The sequence below is a fragment of the Melanotaenia boesemani genome, chromosome 5, assembly GCF_017639745.1.
Source record: "Melanotaenia boesemani isolate fMelBoe1 chromosome 5, fMelBoe1.pri, whole genome shotgun sequence".
NCBI lineage: Eukaryota > Metazoa > Chordata > Actinopteri > Atheriniformes > Melanotaeniidae > Melanotaenia > Melanotaenia boesemani.
In genome coordinates, this window is record NC_055686.1 from 14,145,798 (window position 1) to 14,161,972 (window position 16,175).

At 42.7% G+C, this 16,175-nt stretch overlaps 1 protein-coding gene across 1 annotated transcript in view; it reads left to right on the forward strand.

Moving 5' to 3' along the window:
* Window positions 1-1,048: 1,048 nt before the first annotated feature.
* Window positions 1,049-16,175, forward strand: part of efnb3b (ephrin-B3b) — a 79,845-nt gene continuing 64,718 nt past the window's right edge. The window contains exon 1 of the mRNA XM_041985404.1: window positions 1,049-2,568. Coding sequence (XP_041841338.1) covers window positions 2,420-2,568 — 149 coding nt within the window. The 5' untranslated portion in view covers window positions 1,049-2,419. The remainder of the gene's footprint in view (window positions 2,569-16,175) is intronic.

Sequence of the window (16,175 nt, forward strand, 5' to 3'; positions counted from 1 at the left end):
AATAATTCAACAGACTGCAATACTAAGATGCTGAAATCATATAAAATAATAACATAATTTTGAGGGGAATTTTGATCCCATGGCCCCTTTCCCAATTTCTATGCCCCCGTTTTCATTCCTTTTTCTTTTGGAGATCAAAGAGTAGTGGTCATCTAGCCATCCAAATGGCCACCAGCACCCCAGTTCAAAGGCTAGAAGAGCACTACTCCTTGATCCGTAAAGAAAAAGGGGCACCATTATTTTACAAAACCGAGTGGTAGAGCCAAGAGGAGGATTGGGCCTTTGTTTCTCCAACAACTCTGAGGCTCATGCACCTGAACCACCACATGAGGGCAGTACAGCCACAGCTTTGAAAGCCCTTCAGTCTCTTTCTCTGTGTAAAGTGGTATTAGTGGCTAGACAGGGGCCTCAGTGTAAACATTGGTGTGTGTGGCCCTCAGCAGAGCATGTCATCCAGCTCCTCACTGCTACTCATCAAGCTAAACTGCCCGCTTTGAAGTGGATGTCAGGACTCTTCCCTCTGTGCTGTCAACTGGTGGGCAGACAAAAAAGACCACATGCTCCCACACAGGCAGAAAGGATTCTTTTTGTTTAGACTGGGCTGTAGATGTATGAGGTGAGGTCAGTCCAGTGATTCCCAACATAGTCTTCTAGAGGAGACATTTACCCCACCTCCCCTCTTCTGAAATATGCAAGTAACTCAAGTTGTGAGTATGTAATTGCACTTTTTCCAAAATGATGTTATAGCTTTCCTTTAATTCAGCCACAGGGAGTCATGGTGGGAGCTCATGCTGTTCTTTGAGACACATTTCTTCTGTAAGTGCTGCTACAGAATATGGCTTCATTGTGATATTTGCATAATATCCTTCTAAAATTGCATCTGGAGCTTTTTTTTCTGTTCAACCTTCCTGTGACGCTCAGAAAATGCATTGAGGGCGCTGTTGCTCTTCCATTAGCAGATTTGAGAGCGCACGTTGGTGAGCGTCAGTGGTGGTGTGGGGGGTGTTCTTTTTTAGTGTTTGAAAGAAGGCAGAATAGAGCGCCGGGGAGTCCAAGTGTCCGAGTCGGGGTCCCCCTGAAACTTCTTAGAGGAGGAGGAGAGAGGAGGCGCTGAAAAGGGACTCGATACCGCCCCCCACTCCGCAAAAGCCTGGAAGAATTGCGCTCCGCCAGTGCGCCCTGCCTGCTAGTCGGAGGATGGGGATTTTTTTCCCATTCATCCACGTCCCCTTTTCCCTCCTCCTCCTCTCAAACAAACCAGTCGGTCTGTCAATGCGCTACGAGCATTAGGGCAAGTCAAACCAGTGGGATTTTGAGGCAGAGAGACGGATGAGATAGCGCACGAAGCGCGTTCCTCTTGCCGAGAAGCGACACGTTCAGCTCTCCAAATGACGCGCTACATCAGATAGACGTCCATTTCCATCTGGACTAATGCGCACAGCTCGCATCTTATTTTTATTTTGGTTTTAAATTACTTAACAAGTTTCACATCTGCCTGTGTGTGGCTTTATAAGAGTGCACACGCTTTTCTAGCTCTTTGGTTTGTTTCTTTCAGTTTTTCTTGTGTTATTGTTTGAATTGATTTTCGGATTTATCATCGATTTGGATCTCTATCTTTTCATTTGACCTATTTTCAACGAATGTATTTTGAAGGATTTACAGTCCGTATAAATCTATTTTTTAAACAAAGAGGCAGAATAAGGATTGTAATGCGCATAGACTGATCCCGCCGAGCATCAACATGTCTATGAGGATGGAGCTGTGGACACGAGTGACATCTTTTTCGTTGTAGACGTTTTACCTTCACAGTTTTGGCCTCACATCGACTGTGTTCCAACAAAAGACTAACAATATTCCTTTTCAGACCAGCCTGTGTTTGGAGGACGATTCTTGCAAGCAAACGAGGTAATGGGAGAGAAATCAGACAGAGTCGGCAAAGAGAACAAGGGAACATTGTTCGGAAAAAAGACAATTAGGGTGCACCATAAGGCAACAGAAATTGCTCTTTGGAAGCAATAATTTTCTTCTTTTTTTCTTTTTTTTGTCCCTTTTTTGTTTTTAGTAATTCTGATTCTGTGGAGTTGAACTTGCGCATAGGAGTACTGCTTTGGAGAATGGACGGCTAATGACAAATTAATGGGAAAGTCATGGGATTGGGACTGAAATAGTACGGCCGTGGACGCGCAGTAAACCCGTCGTTTCTGGAGCTCCAGACGCACGGATTTGAGCAAGTTTCTCCTTTATATTCAAGTGTTTCTTATTGCGATCCCGCACACTTTCACCCATTTCTTTTTGGATCCATGTGGTTTTGTGTAGCAGGCGCTCTCTTCACACTTTGACTATCTACCCATAGCCTGCTCGGCTGTTACGCATCCATTGTTTTGAGAGTCTCCTTGCAACAAGCGCAGCACATTATTAGATGGGGATGCATATGCTGGGTGTCAGGGTTGAAATGGCGTTTCGAAGAAGTGGGAATGGATTGTGGATCCTGCTGGTATTCTTACTGGATTTACTGGGGACGACGGCCAGCAATATGGAACCCATCTACTGGAATTCCTTGAACGAGAGGTAAGAGCGATGCAGACCTTGAATATTTGACTCCTAAACTAATAACTTCAAATTTGTGATCCAGAAACAACTCATGAGTGTGAAAAAGAACTTGACTGAGGAGATGATGTAATGGATTCAAGCAACTCCATTAATAAGTAAAGCAACATGGCATGAAGTTAAGCAAAGGGCAGCAGTTGACACAGTGCATGTGCAAACCTACTTAAACCTCTTTGAACGCATCATTGTATTTTTTTTTTTTTTAAAGATTTTCAAGCGACCAGTTTGTTGCACAGTCCTTCCAAAAATAACATCATCCTATCATAATTGTTTTCTAATGGAATCTAAACAGAGTAATCTAATAAATGTATAGATCTTGAACTGGAACTGGCCGCTCTGTAACAGCTGCTCTGAATTCGTCACACTCACATTGATTATTGTGGATAATCCAGCTGCAGTTTTTCTTACTGGAAAAGTCACCGGGCCAAAGAAAAGGTGGAAGCTGTGTTTAGTACAATAAAGACTCATGTGATGCTCTAATTGCTGTTGCTGGATGACCTTGATTAAAGTACAGGCCCCGGCCCTCAGGCCTCTGAAACACCCAGTGTGCCCACTCCGCAATGCTCATTTGCATTTTTTTCTTCTTCTTTTTTCCTCTGGTGAAGGTGTCAGGCATTAGCTGAGGAAATGCCATTTAAAACACCTCCAGCCCTAACGGCTGACACCACTTTTCTCACACCTCTGCCAATTTCCCCATGTCTTGAATTGACCTGGTGGCCTTAAGGGGGGAGCTTTAGAGTAATGAGGCAGCTTGTATGGAAGTAAAGAGATTCATTTCTGAGGATAAATTGGAACAAAGATATTTTCCAGCTTGATAAAACTGTCGAAACTGAACACTGTTTTTGAATAGCTTGTATTTCGTATTATGGCTACATTACACTTAACTATAAGGAAGAAAAGAGATATTTTGGGCTCAAGCCCCCAGGCCATCCTCAGCTCACACCCCTGCCAGAGGCTCTTACAGGGACTAGCTTGTTTCCAGTGCGTCCATGTGCTGTAGGCTGCCTGCCTTGTCCCTTCACCTCTCCACAGATGTGACTACGTAGACCCCTGCTGTGGAGCGAGCCGTGAAGCCCTTAATGAGGGCTTTTTGTCAGCAGCGGGTGGATTCACCCAACAGGGAGTAGAGTTGGACACGGAAGGGTAATTTCCACTGAGAAGCTAAAACTCAGACCTCTGAGGCCTTACAGGTGATTCCACAGTATTGTCTCCTAATGGAGTTTAGTGTTAGGTGTATGTTGGGGCTTAGTGAATGGGCCTGGCTGGCAATTAGATGGGTGGTGGCTTTGACGCCAGACTTCACAGTCATTCCCACCGATTTGCTCACTCATATATTCAAAGTACAAAGCCTTTTGTATACTATGAAGCTTATTCATGGAGCTTACTATTCATAGTTAATCAGCTTAGTCATTCCTTGAGTTTATTTTCTTAGTCCTTTTACATACTTTCTTGTACTTGTTTCTCCTTGCTCTCAACTTGACTAGAGCTTTACTTTACTTTCAGTCGCCTCAGGGCCAAATAGCTTTTGGCTCTGGGCTGAAATATGCTCAAAGCTTGTTCAAATAGGGTGCATCTTCCAATGATAAGCTCCTAAAGCCCACACACATTTGGTTTGTACTTCTGAAATGAGGCAAAAAGTAAGCAGAAGGAGTAGTCTGTATCAGTCAGGTGCTGGAGAGCAGGCATGGTTCACATCTTGTCTGGGCAGCAAATGGACGGTCACGTTGTTAACCTGTAGAACTCTGCTGGATACACTGCTTTGAAGTTCAGACCGTCCACCTGCAGCCTTGCTCCCACCTTCCCTTCCTGTCTCTCTTTTCACCATTGTGAGCCCTCATCTCCTTTTCGCTGTCCTTTTTAATATTTTCTCCCTCCACTGCTGTCTTTATTTCCTGTACGCTCCCCCTCTCTCCACCCTGTCTCCATTACTCTCTCTGTCTTTTTCCCCCTGTCAGTTTCCGTCTGTCTCTATCTCTTCTTCGCTCCGTCACTCCCTCGCTTCACTGCAGTGACCAGACGTAGCAAATTGGAAACATGTGTCACATCCAGCCACTAATTATGGCGCTACAGCAGCCACTGATGCACCCAAAAAATGTGTTAGGGATGACAGAAGTGAGCCGAAAAAAGAAAGGCTGGGGTGCGCTTGTGTGCATGATAAATAAAAGCTAAAAGTTTTAGGTTAATCATGTGCTGCATTGACACTTTTATTGACTCCTCCATCAGCTGAAATGACTATGGCCTGACGGAAAGAAAAGGAAACAGGTTTGGGGGGAGGAATATAAACAAAGACAGGTGTTGTGAGATGAAATAGAAAACAGAAGAAGGGAGAGGGGAGAGCAAAGAGGAGGTAAAGACACTCAGAACCCTAAGTAAATCAATACCAGTTAAGTCTCAAGTGCCAATACAGTTTCTGCTCGAGGAAGAGGGAACTGAACTGGAACGATCACCTTGGGAAGAACTCCCAACACCCACACATACATTATCCTTATCTCAGCATCTTCCATTATTGGTCTTACATGGCTGCCCTAATGAAAGATCGAATCTTACATTACTGCTCAGGAGTCTGGGGCATGGGGATGGAGCATGCGATGGGGTGCCAGGTCACTAACACAGGTCACATTGCTGGACACACATTTTCAAACACATGCATGAACAGAATATAAACTCAGATCAAGAGAATGTTGGCTTTTGTCACTCCTCTGATCACAGCTTATGGAATTTTGTAGGTTTTTGCCCTTTTGCAAGTTTGATATCAGCACCTGCTCTAAAGGCCAAAAATCTCTCAATTGCCTCCTTTTTGCTTGCAGCCTCTCCTCTTCTTATCTCTTTTCATACTTTAATAAACGATTGTAGATTATTGTAAACGGCTGCTGAGGGTGGGCGTCTCCTTGCTCGTGCTTGCGGTGGCTTGTAATACAACTATTCCCCCTAAGATCCACATTAAAATTTAATCCCCCCTTCCTGGTTCTCAATAATTCATTAATCGCAGACTAATTGGCGCCGGATAAAAGACTAGCTAACTAGGCTAAGTGTTTCAACTAAAAAAAAAAAAGAGGAGAAAAAAAACTGGAATTACTGGAAATCTTCATGGTAAGGGCATGGGACTGAGCGCAGAGAGTGCAATAAGTGTTAGTAGGTCAAACAGGATGTCATATCCAAGGAGCGGCATTCCATTGCCCAAAACTCCACACCCGTTTTCACCTGTGTGAAAAACGCCCTTTCATGAATAATGCATGCATCCGCACTATTTGGATAAGCCTACAGCCTACATCCTTAGGCAAAATGATTAGACAGTATCCACTGAGTAGTTTTCCATTTTAGCCAAGAGTATAAAAACAAGAAAAGGGAATGTTGTGGAGAGAAGATGAGAATATGAACCACACTGCTCAAGCCGCCCGTTAGCCCAAGCAGGCAACAGCTTCCCCCTCACTCTCTTTTTCTTCCTACCTCCCTCTCCCATTGGTGAAAAAGAGGAGTGTGCACGAGTTTACGAGCTGAGAGCAACAGGAGCTGTGAAAAGGAGGTTCAGCTGATGTGGCAGGATGGAAAGGCCAGGGGAAGGAGAAAAAGAAAGCAGCCAACCAACCCAGAGGCTGAAATCGTTTTACCCCGTTTTTCTTTCTTTCTTTGGGCATTGTGGGCAGGCAGATGCACACACAGGTATGCAGTTGGACTATAAAAAATCCAGACACGTGATCAGACTGATCTGTTGCAGCCACTCATGCTCGACAGATGCCTGTGCACAAGCACATAAATGAGCCTCACGGGGCTTGACCCTCCCCTCCCTCCCACCTCTGTTGGACACATGTGTAAAGACTGTGTGGTCCTAATGTATCTCCTTTGTTGCATGTGCAAGTGAGCATTAAACACACAGTAAAAGGCTGTAAACATGGGGGCAGATGCTCACGCACTTACACCGGGGAGGTGAGGTTAATGTCAGGCTTCACGCGGAATTCATTCATTATTTCATCACTCAATTACGTGTTTACTTGGCAGGGGCAGTGCACATTCATCAACATCATAAGAGCTGTAAAGCACTGTTGTAAATGTGCTGGGGTTAGCTTCAGAACTAATTTACTCCCCCCTTTCCCCTGAGCTTCAGAAATGACTTTGGGATTTTGGTAATTGTTAAAAGTGCTGATGATTAGGATGAAGGATATTAACAGCGTGCAGCTGGCTGAGCTAGTTCAAAAGTTGAACCACACAAAGAAACTAGCAACTTTTTTTTCCCATGGAAAAGTATGTATGGACAAAAACAAACAGGCTTACATGGAGTGGTAGTGGTAGCAACAGTAATCCAGGCCGCAGGTCTTAAGGGGGGGGTCACATGTGTCCCTCCATCACTGGGCAGATTGCCCTGGGTGGCTGAACCCAGAGCCCCTTAGCAAGGCCAGCCAACACACACACACACACACACACACACACACACACACACACACACACACACACACACACACACACACACCCACACACACACAGGCCTCTCATTAGCTTGCTTCACAGCACACCCTGCCTAAGCAGGATCATCCAATCCTCCTGGCAGCATTTGGACTGGGCCAGGTCAACTCCCCCCCACCATGGGTGACATGGAGAGTCAAACTGGTGGACTGGGAAGTTAAGACTTTATAGACTGGGGTATGAAATTATAAGTGCAACCTCTGTCCCAGTGTTCATCACCTTCTCTGTTTATTCTTTCACTTTCTTCTTTTGTCTCTTAGCTCTTTATTTAACCCATTTTTCCTTCATGCCCCGTCCTCTTTCATCTATCTTCTCCCTCTTTTTTTGCTCCTTTGCTTAGTTTAGACTCTGTATCACGAGACTCCCAGCTCTACTGCTGCTCGGCACATCTCCACAACGCTAGGTTGGGCTCATATCGCAGCAGTGGCTCCGGCATCATCCCAGATAAACAGCATAACAGCAGGAGGGAGTTAGAAACTGTTGTTTCTTTGCGTGCCTGGATTCTGGTTTGTGACAGAAGATGTGCTGGCGTGTGTGTGTTTGTACCACTAATACCAACCTGCGTGTTAAGAGTTACAAGTTCTCAGTTGTTCTGTATAATTTGCTTCAAGCAATATCTGGATTTTTTTTAAATTAAAATAAAGAAAATTAGTCATACAATCCTGGTAAATTATTTAAAAAACATAAACATTTTGTGAAAATAAATATTTTAGTCTTGGAATGAACTTGTTAAAAAGACGATTTTCTCTTCGTGTTTTACATTCTTACACCCGTTTCCCCCCTAATCTACATCAAGGTGGAGTTTTCATTTGCATATCCCAGTGTACAGTTATGCATAACTCGAAAATGCAAAACAAAGGCAAATGTTTTTGTGCTTTTATCTTCCAGCCAACTCTTCATTCCTGCCAAAATTCATACCGTTGTCAGCCTTTACATTCTGTCAATTTCATCAACATCAAAACTCCATCAGCCCCTTCTTGCCGTCTGCCAATGGACATCAACGCAGCGCTATGCTTGGACACAGGCCTAAAATGGTTTTGTAACTGAATGTTAAGACGAGAGCTTGTGTGTGTGTGTCTACACAAGAGAGACAAATGAGCGGGTCTGCCGGCAGACAGCTGTGCCTTGTCACAGCTGAAGTTTTGGCAAACATCTTCGACTGATATGAGCAAGAGGGCAAAAATAGAAGAAGTGGGTGTCGTCAGGGTGAGATGAGGCAAAGATAGAGGAGAACAGAGAGCTGACAGTTTCAGAAAGGAGAACAAAAAGCACGAAACAACGCGAGGGAAGGGAACTGAAGAGAGAGATGGATGGCTTGGAAGCATGGCCGGGTTTGACAAAAGTACTGGTTGATGTGACGCAGCTCAGACAGAGAGTGACTGATGATCTGTAGGTCACTAGCATGACTAGCTGCTTCCTGCTCAGCTACAACTGAGCTGGCCCCTCATTCCTCATTACTGACACGTCCCATAATATTTATCCCTGTGAAGTCCAGCATGAAACCTGGTAAGCTTTGAAGGAATTCACTGGCTTTTAGGGCAGAGTGAGCTCTTTGATCAATTTATCATGGAGAGATGGAGAGACTAGCAGTTTCCCCAATTTCTATCTACTACCTTTCATATTAGAAGATGATACATGCAAACACATATTGTGCTTAAACTCTGCATAGAGTATGCATGACACAGACTGAAATCTGCCACGTTGCAGAGCAGTGTGTTGATAGACTTGATTTGTCGAAAACTAAATCAATCCCTGTAACAGAAGAACTGCTGTTCGACTCAATAATCAATTTTTAAGTTTATTTCATTCCAAGATGAAATGCTGTAATTTACATTTAATGGGTTGAGCCAACATTGTCTTCTCTTCCTGTTTTTCTGCATGTTACCCACCAATATGGTTCAACCAGTGCAGAAAAGTCAAAACAGGGATGATAATAATGCAGCAAATGTTTGACATAGAGTTTTTTTGAGCTGTTCTTGAGGATCATGTTTCTTTTTCAAAACTCAACTTTCATCGTGGTCCATTGCCACTACAATCAAAGGGTGTGATGGATTTCACCCTGTTATATTGTTTGTGAGTCTTGGAACCCTTACTCTTTGATGCGCTTTGATTTGATGCTCCAAAACCTGATGCTCGCCAGGATCTTTTCCTTTTATTCTACTCCATTGTAGCTGAGGTGGAACACAATCTCAATAAGTCATGTCAAGGATAACACAAATATGCTGTCAAACAACAACATGGACCTAGAAATGCAAAGCCCACAGCCAGAAGCTGCATTTGCAAGTGATGAAGTGGTTACAGGTGGTATTTTCTTTAAATAACTCATTTTGCTCTTATATTTATGGCATAAGAAGCTGTTTCCATGAGATTTGCAGAAATAAACTCAGCTGCAAAAGTAAGCATACATGAATCACCCTGTAAGGAGCCTGGTAACAGAGCAGAACAGCTATACTCAGCCATGTAATGATGCATGGTTTTTATGTGTGCGTGCATGTGTGTGTGAGTCCATGGTGATGGCAGGGGGGTCCCTCTGGCTGTGTAATGGATGTCTGGTCTTTTGTGTGGGATATGTGGAGACCTGTTACTCCCAAGCATCTTAGCTTCAACATAATCTTTACCATTTACTTACAATGGGTCAGAGATGATCCTCATGCTAAGAGGCTTTGGTGGGAAACCCTGTCCTGGTCTACCCCATGTCAGTAACAACCAGTCATCTTGAAACTTGGCTTCCTAATAAACGAACACATTTATTGGCACATGTATTTGCAGGCCTAAGTCTCTACCTCAGATCTTTTGCAATATTCTCCATGCCTGACTCTCAGCACCTTGATTATTTTTCCAGGCTTCACGCTTTCTTTTCCTCAGATGCTTGAGTGTGTGCACGTATGCATAGTTCTAATTAGGAGTTAAAAGACCGTACAGTGAGTATAGAGCATCTGGCTTCGGCATTAGCCCATCATTGTTATAGTCTGTGGGGAAACTGACCTTGGCTTGCTTTGAGGGGAAAACTCATGCTTCATTTCCTGGGTTCTGCATAAGATATAATTTAAGTGGAACTGACATGAAAAAAAAAATGCAATCTTGTGATGGGAATGTCAGATTAAGATGAACTCTCATGTTTTGTAGGCACAGGTTTGGTCTTCATATGAGGGAAGTTTAGCCACCACTAAAAATCTTCTTTGTAGAAATAATGTATTGAGATGGAAGATAGCTCATGACAGATTTTTCTGTTTAAGTTGCTGGTTTTAAATATCATTTGTGACAGAAAGGTTTAGTCTCAAGATATTGAGAAGAAGAACAGTGGATTAAGCTGTGGTCACAGTTCATATTAATTTCAGTCTAAGTTTAATAATATTCTAGGATATGTGGTACTTACCTATATGAAAAGACCCATTGCATCTGAGCTCTATACCCATAATTTTAGCCTAGCATCAGAAATGGAAGCATGGTGAAACAGCAAGCCAGACTTCCCCCAAAATGTTTATCCAAGGAAATTTCCAGAGTAGGTATGCAATCATCATATTTTATGACTGCAGATGTCCCTGGGCTACAATACGAGGAGCTGTAACAAGAGGCTTAGCCATTTCCACTAAAACTAATATTTTCTGAAATTAAGTTGAACAAAAATACTGGCAATCATCAACAAATATAATGCCCTACATCCCTACCCAAATATTCTGTTATTAATTTAAGTTATTATATTTTGATTTTAGAAGTTTTGTTTAAGAACTTTAAAAGTGTCTACATTTATGGCTAATGGATAAGCTAATAGCTGCCTTGTCCCAGCTGCATACTATAAAGTTAGTTTAGCTAGATTTAATGTAATTGTTTCAAGTATTACCATTAAAATAACATAAAATGTGGCAGTTGCAATACATACGATAGAGTAGACCTTGGACAAATAGTGGTCTGCAGCTACTAAATGGAAAAGCATAGTAGCTAGCAAATTCTGACATGTTTGTAACAGAAGCAAAGAAGCATTCACTTTAAAGCTAGTTTATTAGACAGGTGTTAAAGGAGATTTAGAAATTATATTGCAGAAAAATTCAAGAGTATATTAGATGAGCAAGGGTTCATAAAATAGCCTCTATAGCCTACTTGACTTTTCATTTTGTTTTCCTAAAGTTGCATAGAGTTTCATGCCTGTTAAAGAGCTTTATTGTTCTCAAAAGCTGAGATTATTAGCCAAGCTATGAAACCTTTTCAGATGTGCAATAGATAATCTCAAAAATTCATGGTTGTCAGCCCAAAATGACTTTTCCCACTTCCTGAAAGCAGACATTTTGCTGATGAAAGTATTTCAGTCTGAAGCAATGATTTAAGTGTCAAATAGCTGAAGTCAAATAGCTGAGAGCTTCCAAGTGTTTTCTTTCTTTTTTTTATTTGCAGCATGAGAAGTCCACTGTGGTGCTTTGTTGTATAGAAAGAGCGATGCAGTAGATTGTTGTTGGCTCTTCCATATCCCTCATAAAATGTGACCGTGTGTGCTTTTGAAATGTCACTTTTTAGCAGCTTTAGCATTCTCTCTTCTTTCTTTCTCTTGCTTTTGTCCTCATGTCTTGCAGTCAACATTAACACACACCATTGTTAATATACACATGCATACACACATCCAGGCATGCATACACACAGTAGAAAGCTTGTATATACACACACATACTCATGCATGCACAGATGAAAAATGTTATTGCTTCCAGTGCTGGAATAAGTCCAAACAGAGGGGTTGAATTTCCTCAGAGGTACGCTCCACCTCCCCCTCTCTTTTCGTCAGTAGCATATCCCTCACTCCCTTCTTCCACTCCTTCATCTCTACTCTCCCTCCTTCACTTCTCCCTCCTCATGCTGCTTCCAATGAACAAAAGAGCTCCCCTCCCAGAGCTTCCACTGAAAGCCCTCACACACACTCGACTCTCTGGCTTCACACTCTCCCACACGCACTCTTAGCCCTCTCGTCGTCTGCAAAACCAGTCCACTTCTCTGCGCTAATCCCCCTTTCATTTTCTTTGTCTTTTCCTTTGCTTTCTTTCTCATTGCCTGACTCACCAGCAGTGTAAGTTTCCTTCGCTACATATCCAAGCCGTTATCATGTTACAGCTGGCTGGCAGAGAGTAAAATTTATTCCCACTTCTTCTTCTTCTTTTTTTTTAATTGCGCTCATCTCCTCCTCCTCCTCTATTCCTTTTTGTTCTTTTGTTACTCTATGTCTTTGTGGGTGGTTCCTGATCTGTGCTCTCTGTTTTTCCTCATTTGCTCATCACTGTCCAGCAGTAAAAAGAACCTCTGTACTAAAGACAGATTGAATAATCAAGATTGCCTATCACAGTGGTGTCAAAGCAATTTAAGCCTGGCTGTCAACACGAGCTCTCCGTTCACACACACACACACACACACACACACACTCATGCAAAAAGGTGTACCCCGCACCCTATTGCAAAGTTCTCCACAAATCAGGAAGCCATACCCTCATTAACTACCCTATCTTCTAACTTCCCAACCAAAAGTTGTTCTTTCTTTCCTCCTCTTTATCAGGCTTGCTCTCCATTGAAGTGCAGCTGTATTGCAGGTCCCCATCCACAGGAGGGGAGGGGGCAACAGATGGAGCGCTCTCCTTTCTTATTTTCTTTCATCCTTCCATTCTTTCCTCCCTCTCTCTTTCCTTCCCCACAAAGAAAATCAAGTCAGAAGAATGCTGGTGCTCACGGGGGAAAAGGGGTAGATGGGACAAAAGCCTTCCCTTTTGGACAGTCGCTCTCTTGTATTCTTTGGCTTTCATTTGATGGATGAGTGACATGACTGAGGGTCAATCTGCCGAACATGTTCCATCCCATGCCTTTTGGGGCTGTTTGTGCACCCTTATATGTATGTATGTGATGCTTGTGGCATGGATAATCATTCGGGTGTGTGGGTTTTCCAGAGAGTGCGTCTGCCTAACACACACAACTGTTTGCGTTTGGTTGCCCATTTTGCATGTCTCAGTAAAGCCACTGGTCCCTGCTAGGCCTAGCCCATCTGGAGCCTTAGTCCTGGGTGGCCGTTGTATATGTGTGCACTGTTTGTGTACACAGCTGAGCACTGCAACTCGTCCAGTCTCTGAGGTGCATTCTGGCACTTGGTAAATCATACACATTATCCGATTTCTCAAAGCCTTAATGCAGCTGCTGTAGAGCAGCCAAACGACGCCACTATCGTGCAAAAGTGCTGTAATTCAAAAGTATTTTTTAATGTTATCTCTTTTTAATCAAAACCTTAGCTTTCTCCTTGTGTCTAATCATTTTTGCAATGGGTGAGCTAACTCTATTATGGTGGTATTTAGCTTAAGCAAAATAATTCACTCAAGGTCTTGTTTAAGTGCCTGTGCAGCCTCATGATGCCCTTACATGCTGAATAGACTTGAGTTTTATGTGTGTGTGTGCCTGTTTGTGTTGTGTGGATGTCAGGCATGCGTCATGCGTGGGTGGGTGCTCTTGTGTACATGCCCTGCGTGGGCTTGTGTACAACCTCCCCCTCCTGCTGCTTATTGTCCCCCCTCCCTACCCTCCATCAACACATTAAGCATTATTTGCAAAACAACACAATCATGGGAGACAAAGCGAGGTTTTTTGAACGTGCATTAAAAAAGAGAGTGAAAACAACAAAAACTGGCCTGTACCACTTGACCCTATTGAGAGGGAGGTGATGAGGTGATGATGAGGTGGTGTTTAGAAGAAGGGGGATGCTAGCAAGGGGGAGAGATAATCCCTCCAGTCATGGTGGGCCCCCCCTGTACTCTAGCTCTAATGTGGCGCACTGGGCCGTCAATCACTCAACAAAGCTGTCTGTAAGGGGATTATGAACCCATGGACCCTCCCTTCTCTCCCTCATCCATCTCTTTTTCTCTCCTCCTTTTGCATTTTTTGCCTCTCTCTTCTCATGTCCTGCCCCTGTTTTCTACCTTCAAACTTTCCTGACGGTCCCCTTGTCCACTGTCCTCCTACAACAAAGTGCTTTGCTGTCTGAAGCTCAGTTTATCTTCAGCTTTCCATCCGTACCACCTCTGTCCTTCATAAGCCCCATTTCGCTCTTTCCAAAGCCCTTGACACTCTTTCTCTATCTCTTCCTCCCACCTGCAGATTATTCCTTACCTAGACAAGGGACAGGTGTTTGTTTGTGTGTTTCTGTGTCTGACTTGAAGAGTGTGACAGGTGTCCCGTGCTTAGATGGAGGAATTTCCTTTGCAAGCACACACAGGAAAAATGACTTGTGCAGAAATAATCCAATGATTTTGACAGTTCTAGACATAAAATAGCTACGACTTTAAGACTACAAGGGAAGTCGGACTTAGGTCAAATATAAGAACATGATACCGAAAATTACCAATACAAGCCTTCATTTTGCACCATTTTTTACACATTTTTGGCCACACAGAAATATTCTCTCTATACAGAAATACCAAGCTGTCATCTGGCTAAATGTCATTTTTACTTCAAATGTGATGAATAGCTTGCAGTCCTATCTTATCACTGTGTCTTTAACTGTGCTGTTTAAAATCCAAGCGCTGCCTCCTGCGGCTGCTGCAGGTGGTGACAGAAGCCTCTCTTCCTGTAGTCACCCTCCATTAATTCACTGTTTTCTGCACTATCTCTCCATCTATCTGTCTGTTAAATGTCTGTTAAGCTTAAGCGTCTATCACTGCTGAGACGAGCCTTCACTCTTCACCTCCCTTAACCGGTTGGCCCACCTTTACTCCTGTTGTATCTCTTGCTGTCGTGTCTGCTTTTGTTTTTAAATTGACTCTGTTTTGCATGGTTTGTGTCTAGTTGTTTGGTGCTCTGCTCCCTGATAGATAATCTGTGGAGTTTGGCTAGCAGGTCACTGTTTGTTGCACGAGTTCAGCTGGTTAATCTGCCTCAATCCCTTGAATAATCTCGTCGCTTTAATCCAACAATCGGCTGTTGGGTCTGCATGGGAGAAATGAAGATTTGTCTTTGTGCTAGCTGTGAAAAGGGGATTGAAAAGGTCAAGGCTCTTACAGTGCCACCGCAGTGTTTAATTAACGCTCAGTTTCATTACAGGTTGTAATCAAGTTCCCATCTTTTGCTCATTTAATATTTTTCTTAAGGGTTTATTTGATTTAAGCCTATTTTTTCTTTAAATTGCCATATTTTAAAGGTATTTTTGTGTGCAAAAACATGATAAAGTAACCTCTCTCTCTTTGGCATTTCCTCACCAGCTAAAGGCTGCAGCTTTTTAGTTAAGATTTATTGTGCCATAATCTTAAATCTCATTTCAATTTATCCATTTGAAATGGTTAGATTCAGACTTCTTGTTAACAATAATCACCCCGAAGGAGACTATAATTCAAAGTGACTTAAATGAAAAAAAAGAAGAAAATTGATGAAAAGATGGAGAAATTTAACAACCATTTATTTTACCATTAACAGAGTAAGATTAGACAACGATGAAGAGTGGAAGTGATGGAGAGGAGAGAAACTTAATGTGGGTGACAGGGTTGTTATCTGGCAGACAGTTGATGGTTTTAACAGCTGTGTTATCTTGTGTATCTTGTATTAGATTTAACTTCATTCTCTTACACGTGTTGTTCTCTGATTGATGCTTTGATTAAAGACATCCACTGGCAGAGATGCAGAAACAAAGCAAGGGGAGGCAGAGAAAAATCGAGGGGTGAGGAAGTGTGGAAAGGAGACTGAGTAACAGTGTTTTACTGGGCCAGCATCCAGTCTTACAGAGTACTGGGCAGAGGTTCATCACTTATCAGTTAATATTATTAAATCCTAGTGGAAAAATATTATTTCATTCACCTCACAACATGACAAATGTTGATGTTCTCCACAAGTCTGTCCTGCATTCACTCCTATTATATTAAAATCTGAATAGCTGATCAAATAACATGGAAATGCATGTCGTGTTTTTATTTGGCAAAATTACTGCCCTTTTCTGCTCATTTTCTTCTATGTGTGACGAATTGTCGTCTCAAAAAATGCAGGTACCATCACAAAAAACAACCAGGCTCATCTGGTTAAAAAGTTGAATCCGGTTCAGCTGAACCACAAGCCATAAAAAAGATCCTGCACCCATTACTAACCTTGCTGGAATCACACATTAATGCACTA